Here is a 23,726-nt window from a genome sequence, read left to right as displayed (position 1 = left end):
AAAGCATTGTACGCTTTAATTGAAGCACATAACAAGAGCCTTACTCTCATCATTGACAGTGTTATTACGAACAGTTGTTCATCTGGGAACGGTATTATTATTCAGCTGTAAACAACTTTCAAACTGTGCAAAATGAAGTACAAGAAGGTTTTAAAGAGGTTGGTTTGTAAAACTGTGCTGAATGTAAGTGTCATTTACTGTATGTCTTCACTTAAATGATCGAGGAATGAGCTTGGTTGTTGAAGAACATGTCTGATCTTCTGATTGTTTTCCCAGAAGAGACAGAGTGCAACAACTACGCCCTGACTGTCAGAGGTCGTGTCTGATTAGTCCCCCTCGTCTCTGGTCTCTGCACTCACTGTGACTCGCTGATGCTGAGCTTCCTCTGCGATTGGCTGGAGCAGAGTTGTCAGCTGGGGAAGGGAGCGGCTCCAGATCAACGCTGCCTGACCTGAACGACAAGACACACGCACAGAGAAAGAAAACGTCACGTAATCTACTTTATATTTTATAGCCCACAGGTGACCAAAGTGCTTTACAAAATATCAACATTATAGCAGCCTTCAAGACACACAGTGTTAAAAAAAAAAAATATTTCATAAACATAGACCAGAGCATAAAAAATACAAAGTAATATAAAAAGTGTCACCACACTACTGCGTATTAAAAGGTAAGATTTGAGGAGGCCCAGGTCAGTGATCACACACATTTATATAACTATATATAAATAATATACAGATTATTTTCATTTTATTGGTTAATTGAGTACTTGTTTGGTCTGTAAAATGTCAGAAAATGTTAATCAGTGTTTTTTCCAAACTTTAAATGTCATGTTTTATTCACAAACCAAACTGAATCAGGTTTATTGATTTCATTTAAAGGGGACATATTATGCAAAATCAACTTTTTAACCATTTCAATACTTATATTTGGGACTCTGGAGGCCCTTCCAGTCGCCAAAGTGTGGAAAAAGAATACTCAGTCATTTTTTCGTGGTCCCCCTTAGTGTAAGTATAGGCGATAAAACACACAATGTTGAATTCCCTGCGCTTATGACGGCAGCATGACAAAACACTCCAACAATTAACTGATGATCAAAATAGATTATTTAATTCATTTAATAAATTATTAATAATCGAATAATCGTTGTTCAAGGTCAAGTGCGTTTACTGGCAGACAATGGATCTACTACCCAAATGCATGGGTAAACAAAACTGTTTGATTTTCGTTGCCTTTTATGTGTATTTATGTATGCAAGGGAGACTGCCATCTTGCACAAGCACCATCCTTTCTGGTGTGTGAAGGCCACCGTAGTTCCCTGCAGAGCAGAGAAGTCTCTTACAACCTCCCGTCTCGCCATTAGATGTCTAATCCGTATACACTGGATTTAAAAAAAATATTAACAATTAATAAAATCATCAAAAATGCACCACTGTGAGGTCGGCACCAATAACTGTTTTGCAGTTTTGCATGAATAATTGTTTTTCTGGCATAAAAAGTGAACGTCATTTCTGAGGAACAGGATAGGTTTAGGACTAAGATTTGACGAGGTCTGTGTAAGGTTAGGCATTAAATGGCTGTGGCTATGGTTAGGAACAATGCTTTGTTTAAGGCTGTGCAAATGAATGGAAGTCAATGCAGTGTCCTAAGAAGACTAGCAGTGCCAACCTCTGTGTGTCTGTGTGTGTGTACATTTCTTAAATAAGCTGTGTGGACTGAACTGTCAAACAAATCTATCTTTGTGAGGACATTTTGACCTTGAGAGGACATTTTAGCTGGTCCACACAACTTAGGTTAGAATTAGGTTTAGGTTAAAGGTTAGGCATTTAGTTGTGATGATTACGGTTAGGGTAAGGGGGAATGCATTGGGTTAGGGTTAGGGTATGTCATTGAGAGTCCACACAAATAATGTGCGACCAGTTTGTGTGTATGTGTATGCAAGTCTGGTGAAAGTGGAGGAAACAGCAGTTTAAAGCAACACAAAGACACCAAGCACAGACAGGAAGTGAGTTCAAATCATCAGTTCAGATGTGAACCAAAGTGTTTCTGTTTCACTGCCCACACACACAAAAACACCTGCACGCACTAACAAATGCCTGTGCACACAAAAACCCAGATCTACAGACTACGTGTGTGTGTGTGTGCATGTGCAGAAAATAAAGGGAAGCCAGAGAAAATCCTGCGACAGTGACTTGAGTTTGCAGCGGTCTGAATAACAGGAAGACTCCTCTCTCTCTGTGTGAAAGTGTGTGCTTCTCTTCTTCTATTTTTGTGACAATCACTGACATTTCTTACCAGTCAGCATTGTTTCAAATTCAAGGATTAGAGATAAAGGGGCAGTGTTTTGGTGAAACAAAAGACAGCTACCTCATTCCACCACATCTAAAGGGCAGCACGTTTAAACGGCTGCCAGCACAGCTTCCTCCACTCTCTCTGCCTCCCCGATCTCTCTGACAGATTTATGGAGTCTCAGCAGGAGGAATCACACAGACCAACGTGGGTAGTCGCAAAACACTTTCAGACAATAGCTCTTTTTTTTTTTTTTTTTTTTACCCGGCAGATATTTTGACATGTCAGAGCAGGAAAAGCATAGGTGTAACCAATAACACCAGCGATGGCTCTGTTCCATTCAAATATCCAAGTAAGCCATGACAGTGTCACAGTGAGCCAGCACACACAACAAACCCCACCACCCTGATCCTGAACACACGGCCATCCATCATTTTACGGATCATTTTTTATGTACACATGTGCCATTCCTGACATGACACATTACAATGTTTTCTGTTCTATGTTCTATGGATTTAAAAAAAAGAACTTGCCTTAAAAAGTATTACGATGTCATAAATGTCTGATTGTTGTTGGGGAGCAGCATTAGAGGGGACATGCTAAGTCCAAAAAGCTCTTTTTTTTTAAGTTAACAGTTTTATCATTTCTTTTATATAAAAAAATATATATATATATATGTATAGTTATAGTTAGTTAGTATAGTTATTATGACTGTTTGTACCTGATGTCTTAATCACAGTATGTCATTTCTGTGTAGGGGTCACTCGGGGTCTCTTTTATAATCAAAACAATAAGAAAAGAACAGGTTTAATGACATTGGGAAGCAGCGTGGGATCATGGGAATCGTTGTCTTGTCGTCTCATTTTGCATCAGTGACAGGTAAAGCAATATAATGACTGAATTATTATCATATTATATTATTTAATTCTGAATAGATGTAAAAGGCCGTTGGCTACTTAATGTTAACTCATGTTTTGGCTAATTTAATTACACTACTCAACAAAATATTTTTCATTAGTCTCAGTGTTTTTTGTTTTAGATATTTTTATGCAGAAATGTTACATATTATATCTTTATAATCATACAGATTTTTAATTTTGACATCAGGTTTATTCGTTGAGCTCACACACACTTTTATTTTGATGCCTACACATAATATATCATATTGTTGTATGAATGGACCTTGTTGACTGTTTGCTGTACTGCTGTGGTGTGTGTGTGTGTGCATTCCAGACATCTGCAGAACATGAGAGAGAGGTCCTGAGATTCTCCTGAGTCTGAGACCTCCCACATACTTCCTTTCCCAGAGCAACACACACAAGTGCTCACAAACAGCACAAATGCTCACATGGACTCTGTTTGTCATGAAAAGATTGAAAAAAACAACAACAACCCAACACACAACAATTCAACACTGACAGGAAATGACATGCCACTAAGTTCTGCAACCAGTCAAGTTGTGATTTAAGTATGGTAATGTTTAATTAATACTATCATAGGGACATTAGCCTTATTAAGATCTCCGTAGTTAAATATTGACTTAATAATGTGCATTTTTTTTGTATTAAAATATGTTTAAGTTATATACCCAAATCCTTCAAGTTTACGTCAGAAATGTGATTATTCCTCACAAAGTGAGTGATCATTTCAGCCTGACTGGTGAGTTTGTTAGATCATTTCCCCCCCAGTTACTTTCCAAAACACAGCACATCTCAGACCTGCTCTATTTGTTTCAGCCCTACGACAAATAGGCGTAAGAAGCGGAAATACTGTAAAGCAACATTCTACAGACAAATGTTTGTTCACACACTTCAAATTATACTTGCATTCGCAAATACATTCCCCAGCACGAGTAAACATCCAGCACACCCACAGACACTCAGAACAGCCAAAGTCCAAGTGGTAAATATTTCTACTCACAATCCTGACTTGTGCATCTGCCACACTTCTGGTAACCAAAGTAAAAGTGCATGTTTTACAGTATTATTATTATTATTATTATTATTATTATGATAAAGAGAATATTAAAACCAATGCATCTCATGTCATCTGCCAATATCTGCGCTGCGCTCTCCTCCAGTGTGAGTCTGCACAGACTGCTCATGTGCCCTGTAGCACACTTTCCAGTCCAGTTGGAGGCACTCTTGTTTTGGTCCACAGAGACAACAAAGAAGACGGCAACCATGGAAACTTGTTTGAGGTTATGTGAGGAAGTCCGCCAACTTAGTTCAGCTCATGTACAACGCAACATTCAAAGAATACATGGAACACCAATATCCTGGTGTAGTATGTATGCATGCGTGAATAAAGAAGACGCTCATATGAGAATGACCGGCGCACCTTTACATAACAATATTGCACTTCAAAGAAATAGTACAGAGATATATTGTCCCCCCTTTTTATATATGTTATGTCACAATCATCCTGACGCAAGTAATGGCAAATCACAATATTATTGTAATAACTTAACACTTTACAATAAATCACTAGGTGTGCAGGTTAGGTGTGCACACCCAGGTTCGTGACCCCAGTGGGAACAAGGGCCTTTGTGCATGGAGTTTACATGTTCTCCCCGTGTGCAGGGGGGGTTTTCCCCGGTTCTCCGGTTTCCTCCCACAGTACAAAAAAATGCAGGTTTGGGGATTATGTAAATTGGACACTCTAAATTGACCGTAGCTTGAGAGTCCATGGTTGTTTGTCTCTATGTGGACCCTGTGATGGACTGGCGACCTGTCCAGGGTGTTCCCCGCCTTTCACCCTATGTTAGCTGGGATTGGCACCAGTGACCCCCTGTGACCCTCATGTGGAGGATAAAGCCGTAGAAATATTAATAGTTATTCCTAATTTAATGATCCTCCTGATAATGGAAATTCACTGCATGGACTCACAAATTGTCCCGTCCCTATTTTTGACTTTGCAACTCACAGGAGGAAAACAATACCAGGCAAACGAATACACAGTGTTTAAAACAGAGTAAACTCAAACACTAATGTAGTCATGGCATTTGCAAGGATTCTCACCTGTTGCTGATACATTCTTTAAGCTCTGTGGTCCAGGAGCTGACCTGCTGGTCGTTGTCTGTCTCAAATAACAGGCTACCTCGGTTAACCTGCAGAGACACGGAAGCATTCAAATACACCGTGGACAAAACACTGAACGAATGTACACGTACGAAACTGAAACCCATTTCTAAAACTGTTCAAAACAAAATGGCAGTGTTCTCAGTGCTGTTGACACACACATTCAATTTAATATTTATACCTTTAAAACAAAAGTGTTAATGTTGTCGGGCATCTCCAATCGGTTGCAACGACGAACCTCTTGGATATCGGAGCACTGAGTCGTCAGCTTAGGACTGGAAGCCTGAAAAACACAGTAAAACATAATCAGTGCCACACAAAAGAAAATATAATGACATCGTTTTAGGTAATGTTTAATAAGACATTAAGACTCAAATATTTAAACTGAATATAAACGAGAATTTCTGTTAATCTGGAGTGAAAGAGGATGTCGCATTGAGAAATAGTGCATAATCTCAGAAAGTAAAGCATTTTGCAACATACAGTTATCACTAAACATGTGATTCTCATGATGCTACAATTCAAATCTACAAGTATTTCATAGTAAACAGCCTAATTTAAGCTTGTAACTTGTGAGTAATGCTGCGTTCAGGTGTGTAAATAACATGTCTCTAGGCCTGGGACTGACATGTATTTATTATTACTCAATGAGTTTGTAAACTGGGGATTTTTGCTGACATTATAACTAAATCAATGGTTCAAATTAGTCAAAGATATTTCCTTCTCTGTCAAAAGTCTATGCACTCCTTTCAGCTTTAAAACTGTCCATATGTGTATGAATGCCTGAGTTTGAAACATCCCGAGTGACAGAAATGTAGAGAAATGTAGGAAGAAGTGCATGATGGGAGCTGCAATGGCAGAGCTCCAAGGTAGACACCACCAGGACAAACTGTATTAAATTAAAGAAAAGGGATGGACTTCCTGGTGTCTCTTTGACCAAAGGCACTCAGCGTGAACTCCCAGTACTGTGACCTTTTCAGTTTGTACTCTAAACCACCAACAAAACCACTGACTTTTGACTTATAATATACACTAATAACACACACACACACACACACACACACACACACACACATTGAGAATACAATACGGGATTAGTTTTAGGAGTAAGGTTGTCTTTTTAAACTCCGAAATCCAGCTGGACAGAGGAACAATAGTGTATGAATGCACAATGATGGACTCCAAATAATCATATGTCTCTAAACCCCAAGATGAAAACAAGCACCAACAATGTCACTGGATAAAAACACACACACACACATTTGTGGTTTATTCATAATGAGGACACATCATAGACATAATGCATTTTCCCTTACCCTTACCTTAACCATCACAACTATGTGCCTAACCCTAACCCTTAAACCAGGTCTTAACCCACAAAAAGCCCTTTACAGATGTGAGGATCAGCCAAAATGTCCTCACTCTGTATGTTTTAAACAATTTTTTGTCCCCACAAAGCCCCAAACACACATGGTCAGCCGTGTGGACAGAACTGTGGTATGCTGGGCCAAAATTAAGTCTGTGAAAAACAAAAGCAGGGAAGAGAGTCAGCTACTTTGAAAGCGAGGTAAAAAAATAAAATCATACACACAGTATGTGCTATAGTGTACAAAGACTGAAGATGTCGCCAAAATCAGGACCAAGTGGCACCAGGTTGGGACGTCAGCCATAAGAATGTTTCCATCCACATGATGTGGAGTGAAATGCTGTATCCTCTAATTAAGTTTTTTTTGTGGCAAGAGAGTAGTTTGTGGGCTCTCCCTCCATTTTGGACTTGTATTACCTGGCCTATTAGGCAGTGCCCTGAACTGCCACCAATTAAAATGTGAATTGCTTCCAAACAAACAACAAACAACAGCAACAGATGGATTATCGTAATGGGACGAACATAATGCGACCAAGCACAACAAGGACAGAAGGTAGCAGAAGCAACACACAAGAAAAAGAAGATGAAGAGACAGCGACAGACTCAGTGTGAGGTTTTCTGGGTAGGAGAGGGGAGAGGGATGAGAGAGCAGGACAGAATCCAGAGCTTTGTGCACCGGATGAGTTTGAGTCTATGTGACAGTGAGTGAGCCTGAGGAATGTCTATGTTAATCCTACACACACATAAAAACAGGACAGGAGCACACCGACATCAAAAGAATAGATCAACCACCCCCACTGCCCAATTTCCTCAGCTTGACAGTGTCGTGAATGAACTCCATAACTCCAAACACTCACGGTTTCACAGTGTCTCGTATTATCAATAAAAATACTCTGTGACACACAGTTGAAAGGGATATGACTCAATGTGTGCAATCTGAGTCAGTAAATGAGGAAGTGACTAAAAGTGAACTTGTGCCAAATTGCTGTCACAGCTGAATTTTTGTCCCGGATGTTTGAGCAAAATTTGTTTTCTTGTAAGTGACCTGTGTAAATCTGCTGAATCTGTGAGGAAAAATGTAGACACATACAGGTGTGAGGGAAAAAACTGCTTGGTATTAATCAAGATACAAAAAATTGGGGTGGATCTCCAAACACCTGGTTGGAAAATCTGTCTCTTCAGCTGTTTATGGTGTAGTATGTTCACCACAGTTTGTCTGTTGTTACTTGCTGATGCTATAAGATGTGGCACTTTGTGCATGTGTGTGTTTGTGTGTGTTTGTGGTCGTGTGTCTGTGAGCATGCGGGCCCAGTGTGACTCATTGAGAGGAATGTATTGTGAGAATGTGAATGAGTTTCTGACTCAGAGGATCTTTGAGGAACCATATGTGTCTGTGCAGGAAAAAAAGAAAACCATACAGCAGATGTCTGACTGGTTGAGCAACAACTTAACAGGCCTGATTTCTGTGAATCAGCTTCAACAGGGGAGCAAGTTCAAGCTCACAGCATATTTTCGATTACTGCGACACACACACACACACACACGTTTGTTGCTTCATTCATGATGAGAACCCTCATAGACATAATGCATCTCCTAGCCTCTTAATCTAAGCTTAACCATTACAACTAAATGCCTAACCCTTACCTTAACCCTAACCTTAAGCCAATTCTAACCCTAACCTTAACCATCATAACTTAGTGCCAATCCCTAACCCTAAAACCAGGTCTTAAGCCTAAAAAGGCCCTTTAATGTTGTAGGACTCAGACAAAACGTCCCCACAAGCTCAAAGTGTCCCCATGTGTTTTTTTAGTGTTTTTTGGACCTCACAAAGATATAAATACAAGTACAGACACACACACACACACACACATTTGCCTTTGCCCCTTTTCTTCCTGTATTTTGTAAGATCTCATCAAGATGATGTCCTTAAACAACACCACCAATCAGCAATGTAGGAAAACTGTGTGTGTTCATGCTTAAAAAAAGCAAAAGGAAATCAGGTAAATGTCATTAGGTGGCACAGTGGCTTTTTATAGTATTCAGAGCCCAAGTTTAAGGAGAAGAAAATGACATTTTCCCAACCAATCTACACTCAGTTACCCACAACATGACAGAGGATTAAAGACTTGAGCTTGCCTCTTTGAATATCAGAAACACTCAGGACACAGATATAAGCTGTTTAGGCAGAAGTTACATATTTTAGTCTTAGTAAGTAAGAAATATCTTTGGACAGTTTTTACCATTCTATGTATCAAATCTAGAACTTTTGTGTTGCGCGCAATACTTTTTGCATTCCCTTGCAATATTTTTCCTACACTCCCGAAAACGATTGCAAAGGGTAAGCAAAAGGTCGCTCTAATAATATTTAACACTGTGTCAATCCCGGGCTCCATAGAAATCATCTAAAACCTTGTTAGATTGACTTGGAAGCATCTTCATGTTTCTCAGTTTGTTCAGTGGAGTTTATGTCTGAGGCTCACACACTCGAGGACAAGTCAAAGAGACCAAAGAGTACAAACAAATAATCAGATTACAACTAATAATTGCAATGTAAAAGTACAAAGCAGTTCAGATACAAATACAGGCTGCTCTGTTGGCCTGTGTACAGATAGGATTTATGGTTTTATCTCACACAGCAACTCCATGTTCTTGTTTGTTCCATGAGTGACACTGTGTCGACATTTTATATGATTACTTATTCAAAAAGTAAACAACAAACAATTCATAATGCACATAAGTCTTATAATAGATATTTTTAAACTGCATTCACGTCACTGTAAAGATGGCAAAAACAAAAACAAAATAACTCAACAACTGGATTTAAATGATCAATCTGATGACGACGCGTCACAGTAATATCATTATGACCCAGAACCAACTTTTCAGTTTTCACTTGTTCATTTCAGATTGAGTCATCGTTCACTACTCTCTATCAACATCACACACACACACACACACACAGAGACACTGATATCAGGAATATGATACAGAAACAGTCACACTTTGGTCTATGTTTCTCTTTTCTCTTTTCAAATTACATGAACCATTATCTATTGAAAATGGGTCCTCAATCTAATCCTCCAATATTTTTGTCCGTTGTTGTGTGTTTTTTTTCCGTTACTTATTATTTAGCACTGACCTTCACTGACCTATACAGTGGAAAGACTCATTTGTGGATGTGAACTACACTTGACTACACTATATCTTTCCCAATTTCTTAATGACAATTTTTAATCCACTATTACTCAATATAAATGTGCAAGTTTTAGTGATATTTGGCTGCACAGTATTGCAACAGTGAGGATGTGTAGCATTTCTCTGTTTCACATCACGTAAGACGAAGATCTGTGGATTCTAGGATATTTAATTTCAACATAACTCATTGTGTTAAAAGTTATATTAGTATATGATACAATTGTAAAGCAAATTTCTATATTAGATATTTATGAATACTTGCCAAATGAACTTTCCTCAATAATGTATTTCAGATACACTAACCTTTGTTCTTTTTGATAAATAATAATTATACTGATCAGATAAAAATATAGTGCTTAACACAAAAAATGAAAATCCTCATTTTGTTTGTGCTAGGCACTAGCACAAACAAAAAAATGAAAAATGAAAATCCCTCATTTTGTTTGTGCTAGGCACTAGCACAGGGATTTTCATTTTTTCAAGAAGCCACTCAATGCTTCAAGTCACAGTATTGTGGGACTTGAAACAATAAACTTAGGGTTGTTTGATCGCTGTGAATCGATTCCTAGTTAGGGTGTGGTGATTTCACATTCCAGTGCTTTTGTTGTTTTTCTGCCGTCACAGAGGAAACACATGGCTACTTAATATGCAGCTGCTGCTGCGGAGGCTCCTTGCTGTTACTGCTGCTTGGAGAAGCTGCGTGTGTTTTCACCGTTGAATGAAGATGGACAAGTAAAAACACATTGCAGAAGAACAAAATCATGGCTGTACTTATTAACCAAGACATATGCTTGTGCCGACTTTATAGCTAATATGTTAGCATTTAAGCTAGCGGACGTATTTCGCTAACTCGTTAGCATTTAAGCTAGTGGACTTAATCATTGCAAACTTTCTCCGGAGTTTATGAACAACAAACCGGTGGATTGGCCAAAGGAGAAAGACATTGGCAGCACATGAGAATAAGTGGTTACTTCTGAGATGACGACATCCACCAAGAAGCCCGTGATGAAAAGAAAGCGCCCCCGAACCTCGTATCTGATCGGAGGCAATGAAGGCTCGTGTGGGGTGAGTTTTCATTAACGTCGTTAATCTACATTACGTTAGTGTGCATTTGAAGTCACATACAGGGATTAAAAAACGTTTTTTAAATAATCCACTGTGCGTTTCAGAACGTTTTCAGAACGTGGCTACATTGTTATGAGCTAGCTCAGTAGGCTACTGTCATTTTAAAACGCAAATGATACACATATCGAAACGTCTGATCGTAACGGGAGCATGTGATCTTTTACAAACTTGTTTAAAACGAAAAGTGTTATTGTTATTTATTTGGTAAAATAACAAACCTAATCCACCTTTTTTATACCCAAATGTTGTAAATAACTATAATTTGACATCTTAATCAAGAAATAATAATGTCCATTACTATTTTTTTTTTATAAAACAGTACATTTGAAAATTAATTATATTTTAGCATAAAAAATATTATTCTGATTAAAGAGCTTCTACAAACTGGTGTATTCGCCATTACAGAAACATAAAACATTTTGATAATTACCAGTGCTTTTCATTTAGGGCAGCTGTGGCATACACCTTACCATACACCATACACCTAAGTTATTTCTTGGCAATATCAAACTCTATCAACAAGTTTTAAGGAAATATGTTGTTTTTTTTTGTGAAAACTGCAACAAACTAAAACTTTCATAAACACGACAAACCACCTGCCACACACTGCCTGTAGTGACTCCACACACACTCACATACCCGACTTTGAACAGTTGATGAAAATAGCTCACAAACAAAAAAAGGGACGCTACGACAGATGCAACCATGCAAACTCTCACCCACACACACACACGGGGGTGACACACAGGATGTTTGGAGTCCAAAACTATCTTCCCAGGATCCCTGTCTCAAGGCCGTAACTACAGCAACTGACTTGACACTCAACATTCCTCTGTCCCTCAGAGGGTCACCGCGGCCAGTGCTGTCCAGGGTGTGTGTGTGTGTGTGTGTGTGTGAGTGTACTTATATTTGTTATCTCTTTCGGACCTTTTCTGGCATAAACACTGACCTCGTCAGGCCCAGTAAACCTCATGGAGACCAAAACCTGGTCCGAATGAGGCAGAGCCTCATTTCTGAGGAAGTGATTATGTTTAGGGCTAATAATTGAATGGTGGTTAGGTTAAGGTTAGTGTTAGGGATAACCTGGTTACAATTAAGGTAAGGGATAACGCTTTGTTTAGGCTGTCCAAATGAATGGAAGTCAAGGCAGGGTCCTTAAAAGGATAGCAGCACAAACCTGTGTGTGTGTGTATGTATATGTGTGTGAGAGAGAGAGAGAGAGAGAGAGAGAGAGAGAGAGAGCTGCTGGACTGACCTCAGACTCAGCAGGGTCACCAAACCACTCTCTGTGGACACTCTGGAAAGTGTTTATGCACATTTATCCTACACACAAACACACACAGCCTTTGTGTAATGGGCAAAAAGAAAAATAATATAAATAAAAGATTAACATAAACAATATGCCTTTCCGTTTACCAAATTACAAATTATTTAAAACTGCTTCACCAGCACTAACAGGCCTCATGTTTATTGCCGTCAGAAACATAAAACTTGGGGCCGATATCTGTTTCCATTCATTCAGCAGCGGAGCACCACCGCTACTACCTACATTTTACATGATCATTAATATCATGTGCCACTCATAAGTATCATAAGCTGCACAATAAGATACAAAAGAAAAAAATAAATCTAAAAGAAAATGGGCTGCACCATCGTGGCATCCTCGTGGACACTGAATGTAGCTTTAGCATGTTTTAAACCTTATTGTGCTGAGTATCTATATGTATTTTATGGTACTGTATTGTGTATTGTAGTTTTAGTATGTTGATCATTTATATTGATGTGCATAGTATCTATAAACTCTTTGTGCTTGAACTACATTAAACTTCATCGCAACATCGCCCCTATTCAAATTACATTCTATTTAGTTGTAAGTTTGGTAAGTTCTGAGTAAAATTTATCTTTCAAATACTACCAGGGTTATTTTATCAAAAAAGTAATTGCGCATAAAACACATGGAAAGAGACTGCAGAACTGCTGCTATATATACTCTCACATTTACTCCAGTTTCCCTAATTCTTGCTAAAAACAACAGTGTCTAGCTGTTATATGTCAAAGTAAATATAACTGTGACCCATTTGTGGAGATTCACGTCTTCAGTGGGGACAAACAAACGAGCTGGCTGGAACTGACACACTGCTGTGTTTATGATCTTTGCATCATAATAATTGACAAAATCTATGCAATCTGGTCAAATTTAACTTTTACACACCAGCTTGTGTTGCAGCAGGAGGGTTTTTATGACATGCCTGGATTGGGGGGCTGTTGTGCCGTGCCCACATTCCCCATATGTGTTGAAGAAAGAAGAAGAAAAAAAAGGGTTTCTTTTGTGATGTGTTTATACAATAGCTCCAGCTGCAGCCAACACTATGGTGATCTGGAGCAGCTGGCATTGTTTTCACCCCTCTACACTTGTGCCAGACTCCACCACCTGTTGCTTGTCTAACACAGATGAACACTCCTGAGGTCTTCAGAAATAGATTCTCTGATCCCAGCACACCCCCAGTTTCCTCTATAACAGGGTAACTAAACTTCTCTTCCTGTTTGCAGCAGTTAGTAAGTCCTACAGTCAAGTTAGTGGTGATCATTACTTGTAAACATCTTCTAAAATCTGAGTCAAAATCTGCAACTTTGCAGACTGAAAACCCTTAACATATAGTTTCCAAATTACTTTGTTTAAGTTGCTACCTTTACTTACAAATAATCAGTTATTAAATTGCCTTGAATTCCTTTTATTTCAAAATAAGATATACTGCTTCTATACTTGTCTGGATATCTTCCATGGTCAAGCTCCACCTCCACTACAATAATGTGTTAAGAAAACCTCAAATAGATCGACTAGAGCAGAGGTGACTGTTTTGTACCCCTTAGAAAAAAGTACTTTTGGTCAAGCTGCGTTCTCCTTTCATGCATCTCAATCCTGGAATTTAATACCAGGCCCAATAAGTGAACTACAGACTCTCACATTCCACTTTCTTCTCTTAAAAACTTGGTGAGGGCAACTGTTGCACTTGCTTTTAGCCTTTTTTACTTCATACAAGCAACTGTTACGAATGATTTAATATTGCTTGTTGTTGATGTATCCCTTGTTGCTTTTTGTGAGCCCTGTTTTTATGCTGCCTCTTGGACAGGTTGTCATTGTAAATGAGAATTAGATCTAAAGTGACTTACCTGGTTGTACTGTCATCACAACCTTGTTTAAATTTGTATGTCTGTCTATGGGGGCTTATTGTTAGGGCATCACTTGTAATTTTTATAACTGAGCATATATAAGTACATTTATGTGTGTTAACTTAGTGCAATAACATGAACATAATACACCTGTGTGCTAATTCAGTGCAATAATATCTACACATAGCTGCTTGTGCAAACGTGGCCATGAGCATCATGCAACACAATCGCGCAATATCATCTAAGACTTTACAATCCCGTGCAATAACTTCTTATGGTCCCCCAACTCTTTCTTTTTACTTTTATTGTTTTATTTTATTTACCTCATCTGGAAAATGCGGGAAAAATGTATGCAATTTTAAAGTTTTTAGTGTGACCTACCCTTACACTTAAACAATCCAGCACAACCCTGGGTTTTGCTTAGTTTAACCATAAAACTGGCAGAAAAATGTCCTGTAAATGAGTGCTTCTGCCCATTTTTCCAGAATAAGTTCCAATATGTGGCAGTTATGTATAGTTAACTGCATGTTAGAATAGTGTATTAACAATTTAAAATGAAGAAAAACGGTTATATTTAGAAAAAATACTGCAATTGTATACGAAAAACATGTTAAAATAGTAATGTTATATTACTATTTTGAACAGTATAAAACATACAGTAATTTCTTTTGACTCTTTGTCTCAAAAACAGGCCAAAAAATGCAAACTATGCACAGGCGTTTTTCCCAAATCTCTCCTCTCTGGTGACAAAGACGTTGATTCTGCGGCTTCCTGCAACAGCGCAGGTGACATTACCTTAATAACCACATGGTGGTTTTAATGTGCAACTTCTCAGCTTTCAGAACAGTTGGAATTTTTCTGATGGCACAAACTGTCATGTAAGTAATGCAAGGAAAAAAAAAACTTGCACAAATGGTGTTAAAGGATTAAACCTGGAGTGGATCCCTGATCAGTGTTACTGGTAAAACCTGTGGTTGTTTCAGTCACATCATTCCAATCCAAATTACACACAACATTTGACAACAACAAACTGCTGTTGCCCTGAGATCTTTGCAAAGTACTGTACGTGATTAGCACTAGCTATCAAATAAACTAGGAGTCAGCACCTCATGTTTATGTTTCTGGTTGCAAAGTGATTATTTTTTTTTTTTTTTTCATAAACATTTTGAAATCTTGCCTCCGTTGAGAAAACCTTACAGTCACCTCTGTTCACACTCATCTCTGGTAAAAGTGCAAAAGCAGAGATCACTAGAAGTGATCACATTCACAATCAGCTCTATCTGTGGCATCACGGAGGATGTGGACAACACACACACACACGTATGCGCGTACGTGCACCACACAAACCCACATGCAGAGCACTAGTTGTAGGGTTACCAACACAGATAGAGATGAGTGTGTTCTTGGAAACCTGTCACAAGCTGTCAGAGACGTAGCTGTCAGTAATGAATAAATGTGTCAGTTCACTGCACTGCTGTCCTTGCATACTTCTCAGAAATACTGATATACTGTATGTGAAGAAGTTGACACAGCCCACTCAAGATTCACAGAACCCAGTGCACTTCCTCGTAGATGAATTAGCTGCGGCTTTACACCTTAAGACAAGACCAATTAGCAAAACTGACAGAGGGAGAAAGTCCTAACATCTTTCAGTTTGAAAAAACATTAAGCCGGTGATGATAACAACCAATGTGACGGTAGAATTACATAGAATAAAAGTCATATTTATCATTTATTACTGCATTATTAACACAGAACAATACTGATAACCCATTTGAAGTGGGAAACGACAAGCTGTAAAAATAAATTGAAATGCCGAAAAAAAACTCATATAGCGGAGCAGAAAAAACAAAAGGAAGTTATATACATAAATATATAGTTCTACTAGTAATTATTACATAGAGATATTATTTACACATTTAGACACTGTAAAGGATGCATAGTTGTGTAAAAAGGCTTTATGTATGTCAGTATGCTGATCCTGCTCAAGAAGATATCTCTTTTCATTTTATGCAAAATATTATACACTGTGCAATATTATAATAATATTGTAATATTATGGCCCTTAATCCAAGGTATTAACGACAGAAACGTCAGTGAAACATCACAGACATAAAAATATGAGTCATGTATAAAATAATAAGTCTGGAACATTCTTTTCAGTTAAAAAAAAGATTATTTGAGAAAGTCCACGGACCTGATGGTGAACAGCTGTCACAGGATCTATTTTCTACTGAATATGTGATTATGGGGACTGAAAAAAAAATGTTCCAATGAAAACTGACACGCTCCGTAAATTACATGTAGTAACTTTTTAAGACATTTGGAAATAAAATGCACGTTTTAAGCACCGCGTACAACAATGTGTTCCCTCCACTGTATCAGAGTGAAGATGACTTTATCCATGTTTGACACAATTTCCAGGGCATGTCGGTCATAATAGAGGATCCTGCCACAAAATAATATTCCTAATTCTGACTACAGTTCGAGTGTGACTCTTGAAAAGCATTTATTAATCTATGTGTATTGTTATTCTGCATAACATATCTATTAAAGATAAAATATCCCAGGTAAGACAAACCTTGGATGTGTGTAAACATTTCATGCTACCTAAACGAGGCTCATCAAGGTGGAGGTGCAATATCATAGAAAACAACTGAGGAAACAGATCAGTTAATTCTGAGAAACAGAAAACTGATCGTGTGACATTGCGTAGTGGTGTCAACAACATGCATGTGTACGCATACTTACAGTTAAGTTTCCAAGTATTTTAAGCTTCTTTCTTTTCTTTTTTTCCCCCTCTTTTTTTTTGAAGTGTATCATAATCTTGTTACAAATGTTTTGAATAGTTTTTGTCTGTCAAGAAATCAGTGCTGCATCATTTTGGAAATGCAATTATTGAAATAAATCATTTGAAAAGTACACATATTAAATAAGATATTTGGCTTTAATCTTTAATTTTTTGCACAAAATGAACATAAAATGGGAGGAAAAATCGCTTGCATGTGTGTGTGTGTTTAAGTATGCAGAGGATGTTGACACACATGTGCAACTCTGCTGGCATGTGTCAGTTATGGGTGTGTGTGTATGTGCGATGGTGAGTTAAGGGTCCGCTGTGTGTCCAGTAACTGCACATGTGGAAAAGACCAGTCATTTTGTTTTTCTTCTGCATGAAAAACCGCCGAGTCAGAGCTCTTTTGCCTTTATTGTGATTCGTCTTTCTCATTCCTCACAATTTATGTTAAAATGACATTTTGAACAGAAGATGTTTAAGTCAATGAAAAAAACTACAAAATGCAATAATCGAGGGTATCAAAAAGTATAACAAAAATTCTTCTGGAGATGTCACTCCTGTGTGTGTCTGTATGTGTGTGTAAAATATAGAGTCACAGAAACAAATAATGAAAAGAATCATTAGCTGCAGCTCTGGGCTGCTGTGACCGTAATAACCCATTTCTGAAACAGAGACAAGCCCATAAAATGGGAAAGAAAAACTTTCTCTTGCCCTTCCTTTTCCTGCGCCACACCATTGTGTCCAAATAACCCTGATTGTGCAGTTTTGCCCCTCATGACTACAGTTCCTGGTACCATTGAGCCAGAACCAGGTTTACACAGGGAAGGCCATCTTGTCAGATCTTATCAAGATAACATTTTCCACACAAGTCTCAAAGCCAAGTGGGACTCACCAGGGCCAGAGCAAACTGTAAATGTTTAGAAAACAGGATCAAAAGGCTCAGTGAGAAGCTAAAATTCATCCGACAAATCATTTTGGTCATTCCTTTTTTTAAAAGGGAAACTGAGAGGCTGAGATAATGAGTAAATTCTAGCCGTTTGGCCGCGTAATGGAAACCAGGCTTACGACTTGCATAGAGAGAATCGAGGGAGTTGGGGTTCAGCAGGGTTGGAGATGTGCCTCAAATACAGCTGAATAGAATTGAGAGGAGTGAAAAGTAAGAGGATAAACACATGTACACACATTATAATAACACATGCTGTATATGTAATACCTTTTCCACAGTTATAGTACAGTAATAGGAAAACCAGTAAGGACAAAAACACCAATGAGGGCTGTAACTATCAATTATTTACATTATCAGTTGATTCTGCCACTTATTTGTTTTCCACTGGGTAAAACAATGTCCCGTTCACACTGGTGTACATGTTCATACTGAAATAAAAATACCTATACAAGTAGTTATATCTCCTTGTATTTAGTTTGTCCACCTGTTTTTGACATAATGTTCAACACATACACTGACAGTGCATGCTTTCTGTATCACAACACTTCACAATCCAGTTGGTCACAATCTCTGAATTTGGTCAAAAGAGACAATAAAGAAAAGGGTAACCATGGAAACCGAGATTACGCAAATAAGTCCACCAGTACCAACACATGTACAACCAATTGCTCAAAACAATACAAGAACATAGAAAATATGCCTGGTGAGAAATCACCACCAACGTTTAAATATGAACGGCAGGACAAATTAGCCCACCACCACAGTCTTGGTAATTAATGGGGAACAGTGGAGTTGTGTTTCCACTGGAACTACTACCCGGAACTTTACCAGAAGCTATGTGTGTTTCCCCCACAGGAAGCAGAAACTAAATGGAAGTACTGGGTCGTGTAATGTAGTAATTTGGGACAGTACATGATCCTTCAAGGTTTAGCTTGCAGCAATAAATGTCTGATTGGTCAGAGCACTTAAAATAAACTTAAGCAAGAGAGTCAAACCTTAACAGCAAACGCAGTTCAGAAATCTGAAATGAAGCATTTCAAAAGCCAAAGTCACAAAATAACTTGCAAATCGAGGCAGCAGTGGAACCACAACTCCCATGTAACCTCAAGTTAAAGTCACTGGTTTCTCTAAGGACTCTGGTTTTGGGTTTGAGTGACTGACATAAACCTCAGTTTGCTGTAAGAAAAGGCTGTCTTATGATGAAATAAATTGGCCATTGACAAACATACTGTAGTGCCGACACTGAATTGTCTGACCCTGAAGGAAAAGGAAATAACAGCTTTGTTTAGCAGGGTAACAAATACATTTTGTATGGGAAAGGTTTAAGGGACACCTACGAGATGCATTAATGCGGCCATAGCATGGTCCTATCTCACTTATATGTGAGATATGGAGGTGTACTTACAAACATGAAGTTGTTTTTATGGTAAAAAACGTCCTAGTCCTTACAAACGAGCCAATGTGAATGTCTCATCACGAACTACTCTTGTTGTAGCTGCTGAGCATATCGGTTGTACGGAGCTCAGCAGCTACAACAAGAGTAGTTCTTCTTCTTCTACGGTTGAAGGTACGTCACCGGATGTGCCCGGACTAGGAGGCGCTGCTGTTTAGAGGAGTGGTGAAATTTGCCAGTGACGTAACTAGTCAACGGAAGTGTCGTTCCGCTTCGTAGAGCTCAGGAAAACAATCAAACACTGCGCTCTCAGCAGTGGCTGAACTGATTGTTATGGACTTTTAGGGCTTCATAAACGAGGTAATGATGCAGATACACACAAAAGTGCAGGGTTAATTGGCACTTCCGGGCTGTGGGATCTTTAAACCAATCCTGTAAATGTTATCACGTCCGCAAAAACACACTCCACTAACTAAACGACTGAACACAAGCCCACAAATGCTGCTGCTGCCCCCTTGTGGTAAGAGTGCCACTAATAGTAAGGTAGTCATCGAATCATTGGAAAAGCACAGGTGGAAAAATGCAGCTAATTTTTTGCATTAATACCTTTTTAAAATGATTCCATGAATATTGTTATTGCAAATACCTCTGAAATACTGTGATACTAGTCCATCCCTATGCCCGCTCACTCTATCACATACCAGTGATAGGTGATGTAACAGTGTTTGCAGGTGTGTGTGTTTGTCTCGGTGTGCACAGGCCACTAATGAATAATAAAACACACAGGCCAAGTGTGGGTGACGCTGTTGCACAGCTTTGCTTTGGGGGCTTTCCACATTCAACCTAGCAAGGTCATGTGCACTGGCACTGTGGTCATAGGTCATCCACACATACATGCACACACACACACACCGGTTTCCATGATTTCAGAGGACATTGCATTGACTAAATTTCAGGGGCTTGGGGGTTTGAATCCAAAATTTAGCCAGGATCTCCCACCCTGCCTTTAACCTAACACTAACCTTAGCCTAACTTTAAAGACTTTAAAGCTTTACCTTAAAATGTAGTAATTTACGCTATGTGGACTTGATTTTTTTTACCCATAAGGAAGAAGAGTCCCCATAATGCTGTGTAAACAGAGTTAGGTCTCTACAACATCTACACTACAACACCAGGTATACACAAACACACACGTGTATATATATATATATATATATATATACATATATATATATATATATATATGTATATGTGTAGAGAGAGACAGATTCAACAAAGAGGTTATGATGGTGAAAACACACATTCCAGATTATTGATCTACACCCACAGCATATAGGCAGACACACACGCACACACACACAGCATGACAACTCCTGCAGAAAAGGCACAAAGCTAGAGGTAGAGGTAGAACAAGAGATCTGACAAACATCTTGACCACATGACTCTAACCACTCCACTTCCTTTAGATGTTTCTCTTGATTTTTTTTTTATCACTTACACTCATACACACACACACACACCTCATTTGCAACACAACATTTTCCACTCTCAGACAGAACAAAGTTTTCTTGAGACCAAACCAACTAAAATTGAAGCAACAAACAATGTAAAAGTAATAGTACATTTCTTCTTTATACTGGCAAGTATTTTGCCACGTATTTAATCCATATAGTATGTATATGTTATTGTGCTTGTTAGCCCTGACACTTTCTTCCCAGCAACATCACCCTGCAAAGGAAGCTCATTTCTGCAATTTAAACCTGCAGCTGCATGTGTGTGCTTGTCAGTTTCCTACTCCTTACTCACAAACAAGACCCAAGACATTTAAACAGGCTCACTTGGGGCAGCAGCAACATGAACTTGATTTTTTAAAAGGAGGCCACTCTGGCAGAATTCATTATCATGGGCTCAGACTTGATAGCACTGTCTCTTATCTCCACATCCTTTCACAATCCATTTAAGCTGGAAAAAAACCCAACATCATTCACCAAATTCTATATCCTCCACTGCTCAGACAAAGCAGAAACATAGAGAAGTTGAGTGACTTGTAGAAGAGAGCACAGACACAGCACACTTGATGACACAAGGAGGGAAACCAACCACAAGGTCCACAAGCTCTTTCTAGTTTAAAGCAAATCAGATACACATGAACCTTCAAGCATCCTCACTAGACAAAACAGCAGAGCCACTGACCCACTACACAAACAATCTTACCTTTGCTCCTCTTGATTTAGACTACGCTGGGGCTTCCTATGATTACCATTCCCTCTCATACTGCAATTGCAATTTCAGTAAAAAAAATAATCGCGATGAGATATTTATAGAAAATTGTTCAGCCCTATTGTAGACCCATATGATGTGTCTTAGCAAAGGCAGGGTGTACACTAGAAAGTTTGTCAGATTGAGGTAAAACTACTAACCACTTAACCACCACGTTGCCTCTGTTAAAAGTCCCAGAAACAAATAAGGTGCATTTTACAAGAGCGCAAAACAAAGACTGTTCCTAAAAGTATTGGTGCATTAATGAAAATTGTATCAATTAATTCCAGCAAATTGGGAATACATACGATTTGGGTTAGACAGCAGATTGTACTACAAAAACAAAGAAAAGGAAAGAAAAACATGTGGTCATGTAACAGCTAACAGCAGTTCAGGCGGTGTGGTTTATGTAAACATATTCATCACCAGGATGGATCTGGGCTATAAATTTGTGGATTTTGCCCCCAGCATGCATGAGCTTTTCAAAAACAAATCTGTACATGAATCATATCATATGTCATGCATTTTATGACTGGCCACAACACCAACAAGCAAAACCAGAAACCAGAGGCATTAAAGAAAAAAGGGTGAGGAATATCTTTGCATCGTCTACCTATTGTGCTTTTGAGAAAAAGCACATTTTATCTAGTGATTGTAGACAACATGTGAGAGGTTGTGGTTCTTCGCAGCCTTTTCAAGTGTTTTTCTTTTTAAATGTGTGGGTTTCTAACATTGTAGAATCTCTCTATGACTCACTGTACTGCTCAGTACTGCTGACGATGATTTAAGACAGTTTTCTTCTGAATCCCTCAAACCCAGTTTTATGTAAGTGTGGTGTACAGGGACTTAAAGGTGCAAAGTTTTAAAATGAGTATCAGCACGTCAGACCAAAGCCACATCAAATGTAAATACAGGCTCTGGCAGTTCAGACAGGTGTTCAAATGCAACAGCTACCAACACAGGAGCTTGGTCACTCTCTGGTCAAGACATAACTCACTCGCTCATTGTCTACCACTTTATCCCCAAAAGGTGTGGTACACCTTGGACAGGTCGGCAGTCAATTGCAGAGCAAACATATAGAGACAAACAACCATTCACTCTCACCCATGCAAACTCTATGCAGAAAGGCCTTTGTTCAAACTAGGTCGTGAAGCCGAGTCATTTGTTAACTACACTAAATAGTAACATTAGTAAAATGTGCAAAATTCTGTATTCTATGCAAAAGACTGAATACAGCTGGATTCCCTTTGGACAGCGACCAGTGTATCCAACAGATTGCTTAAAAACACATATTGTTCGAATGTATTTCATGCTTTATTTACATATAACATACAACATACATCATAATACAACGTAATTGTATTTGGCTGCTTCTATTGTCTTTGGGGCTATAAAGGCACCAAAAGCAACATTTTTAATAGTAAAACTGTTGCAAGTTTGCAACTATCCAAGGCAAGATTGTTTTGCCAGGATAATTTTCATGGGATAAAAATAAATTTGCTTGTGTCCATCAACTATGCGGTCTGCAGACGGAAACCTAACAATGTACCAACTTGCAAATTATGAAAATAGCTGCAATAAAAGTGAGTGATACTGTTCATCAAATCTCGGGTGGACAATGAAATGAAGATTTTGAACATTTTCTTAAATGGTTACATCCCATAATCTGCCTCAGCACATAACGACCCCACTATTTATGCACAGAAACAAAACCCTGATATTTACATTTTGAAACTAACCCTAACTCAGCAAAAAGAAACAAAAAACAGAAATCAGCAGTAATCCTGTCTAATAAACCACAGACAAACAACATCTACTCTCACATTTTGCCATTTATTAAAACTTTACCATGTGTCTGCTTAAAACACATGGACTGGTTAAATGATTTTCACACTATATACACATATGGTGAGCATACATTTATTCATTTTACAAGTACACAACCCCCCCACACACACACACACATACACACACATCTGTATTCATTACATGACTCAGTCAGTCACTTCAAGAAATAATTTCTAGGTTTCCTGAAACTAAATCCCTGAAAAGATGAAACACTTTGATATTGTGGGTGAGATAGAAAGACGTATGTGACATAAACTGAA

General features: G+C 38.4%; 1 protein-coding gene across 1 annotated transcript in view; it reads right to left on the bottom strand.

The window, feature by feature from the left end:
* sh2b3 (SH2B adaptor protein 3) overlaps positions 1-23,726 on the bottom strand; it is a 50,919-nt gene that overhangs the window by 5,740 nt on the left and 21,453 nt on the right. Inside the window, exons 3-5 of the mRNA XM_058635484.1 lie at positions 5,551-5,652; positions 5,310-5,398; positions 360-451 (exon numbers count right to left, since the gene is read on the bottom strand). Of these exons, the coding sequence (XP_058491467.1) occupies positions 360-451; positions 5,310-5,398; positions 5,551-5,652 (283 nt within the window). The remainder of the gene's footprint in view (positions 1-359; positions 452-5,309; positions 5,399-5,550; positions 5,653-23,726) is intronic.

Source organism: Solea solea, chromosome 8 (genome assembly GCF_958295425.1).
Source record: "Solea solea chromosome 8, fSolSol10.1, whole genome shotgun sequence".
NCBI classification, from domain to species: Eukaryota; Metazoa; Chordata; class Actinopteri; order Pleuronectiformes; family Soleidae; genus Solea; species Solea solea.
Note: the sequence above shows the minus strand (reverse complement) of the source record. Positions and strands in the feature narration are given on the sequence as shown.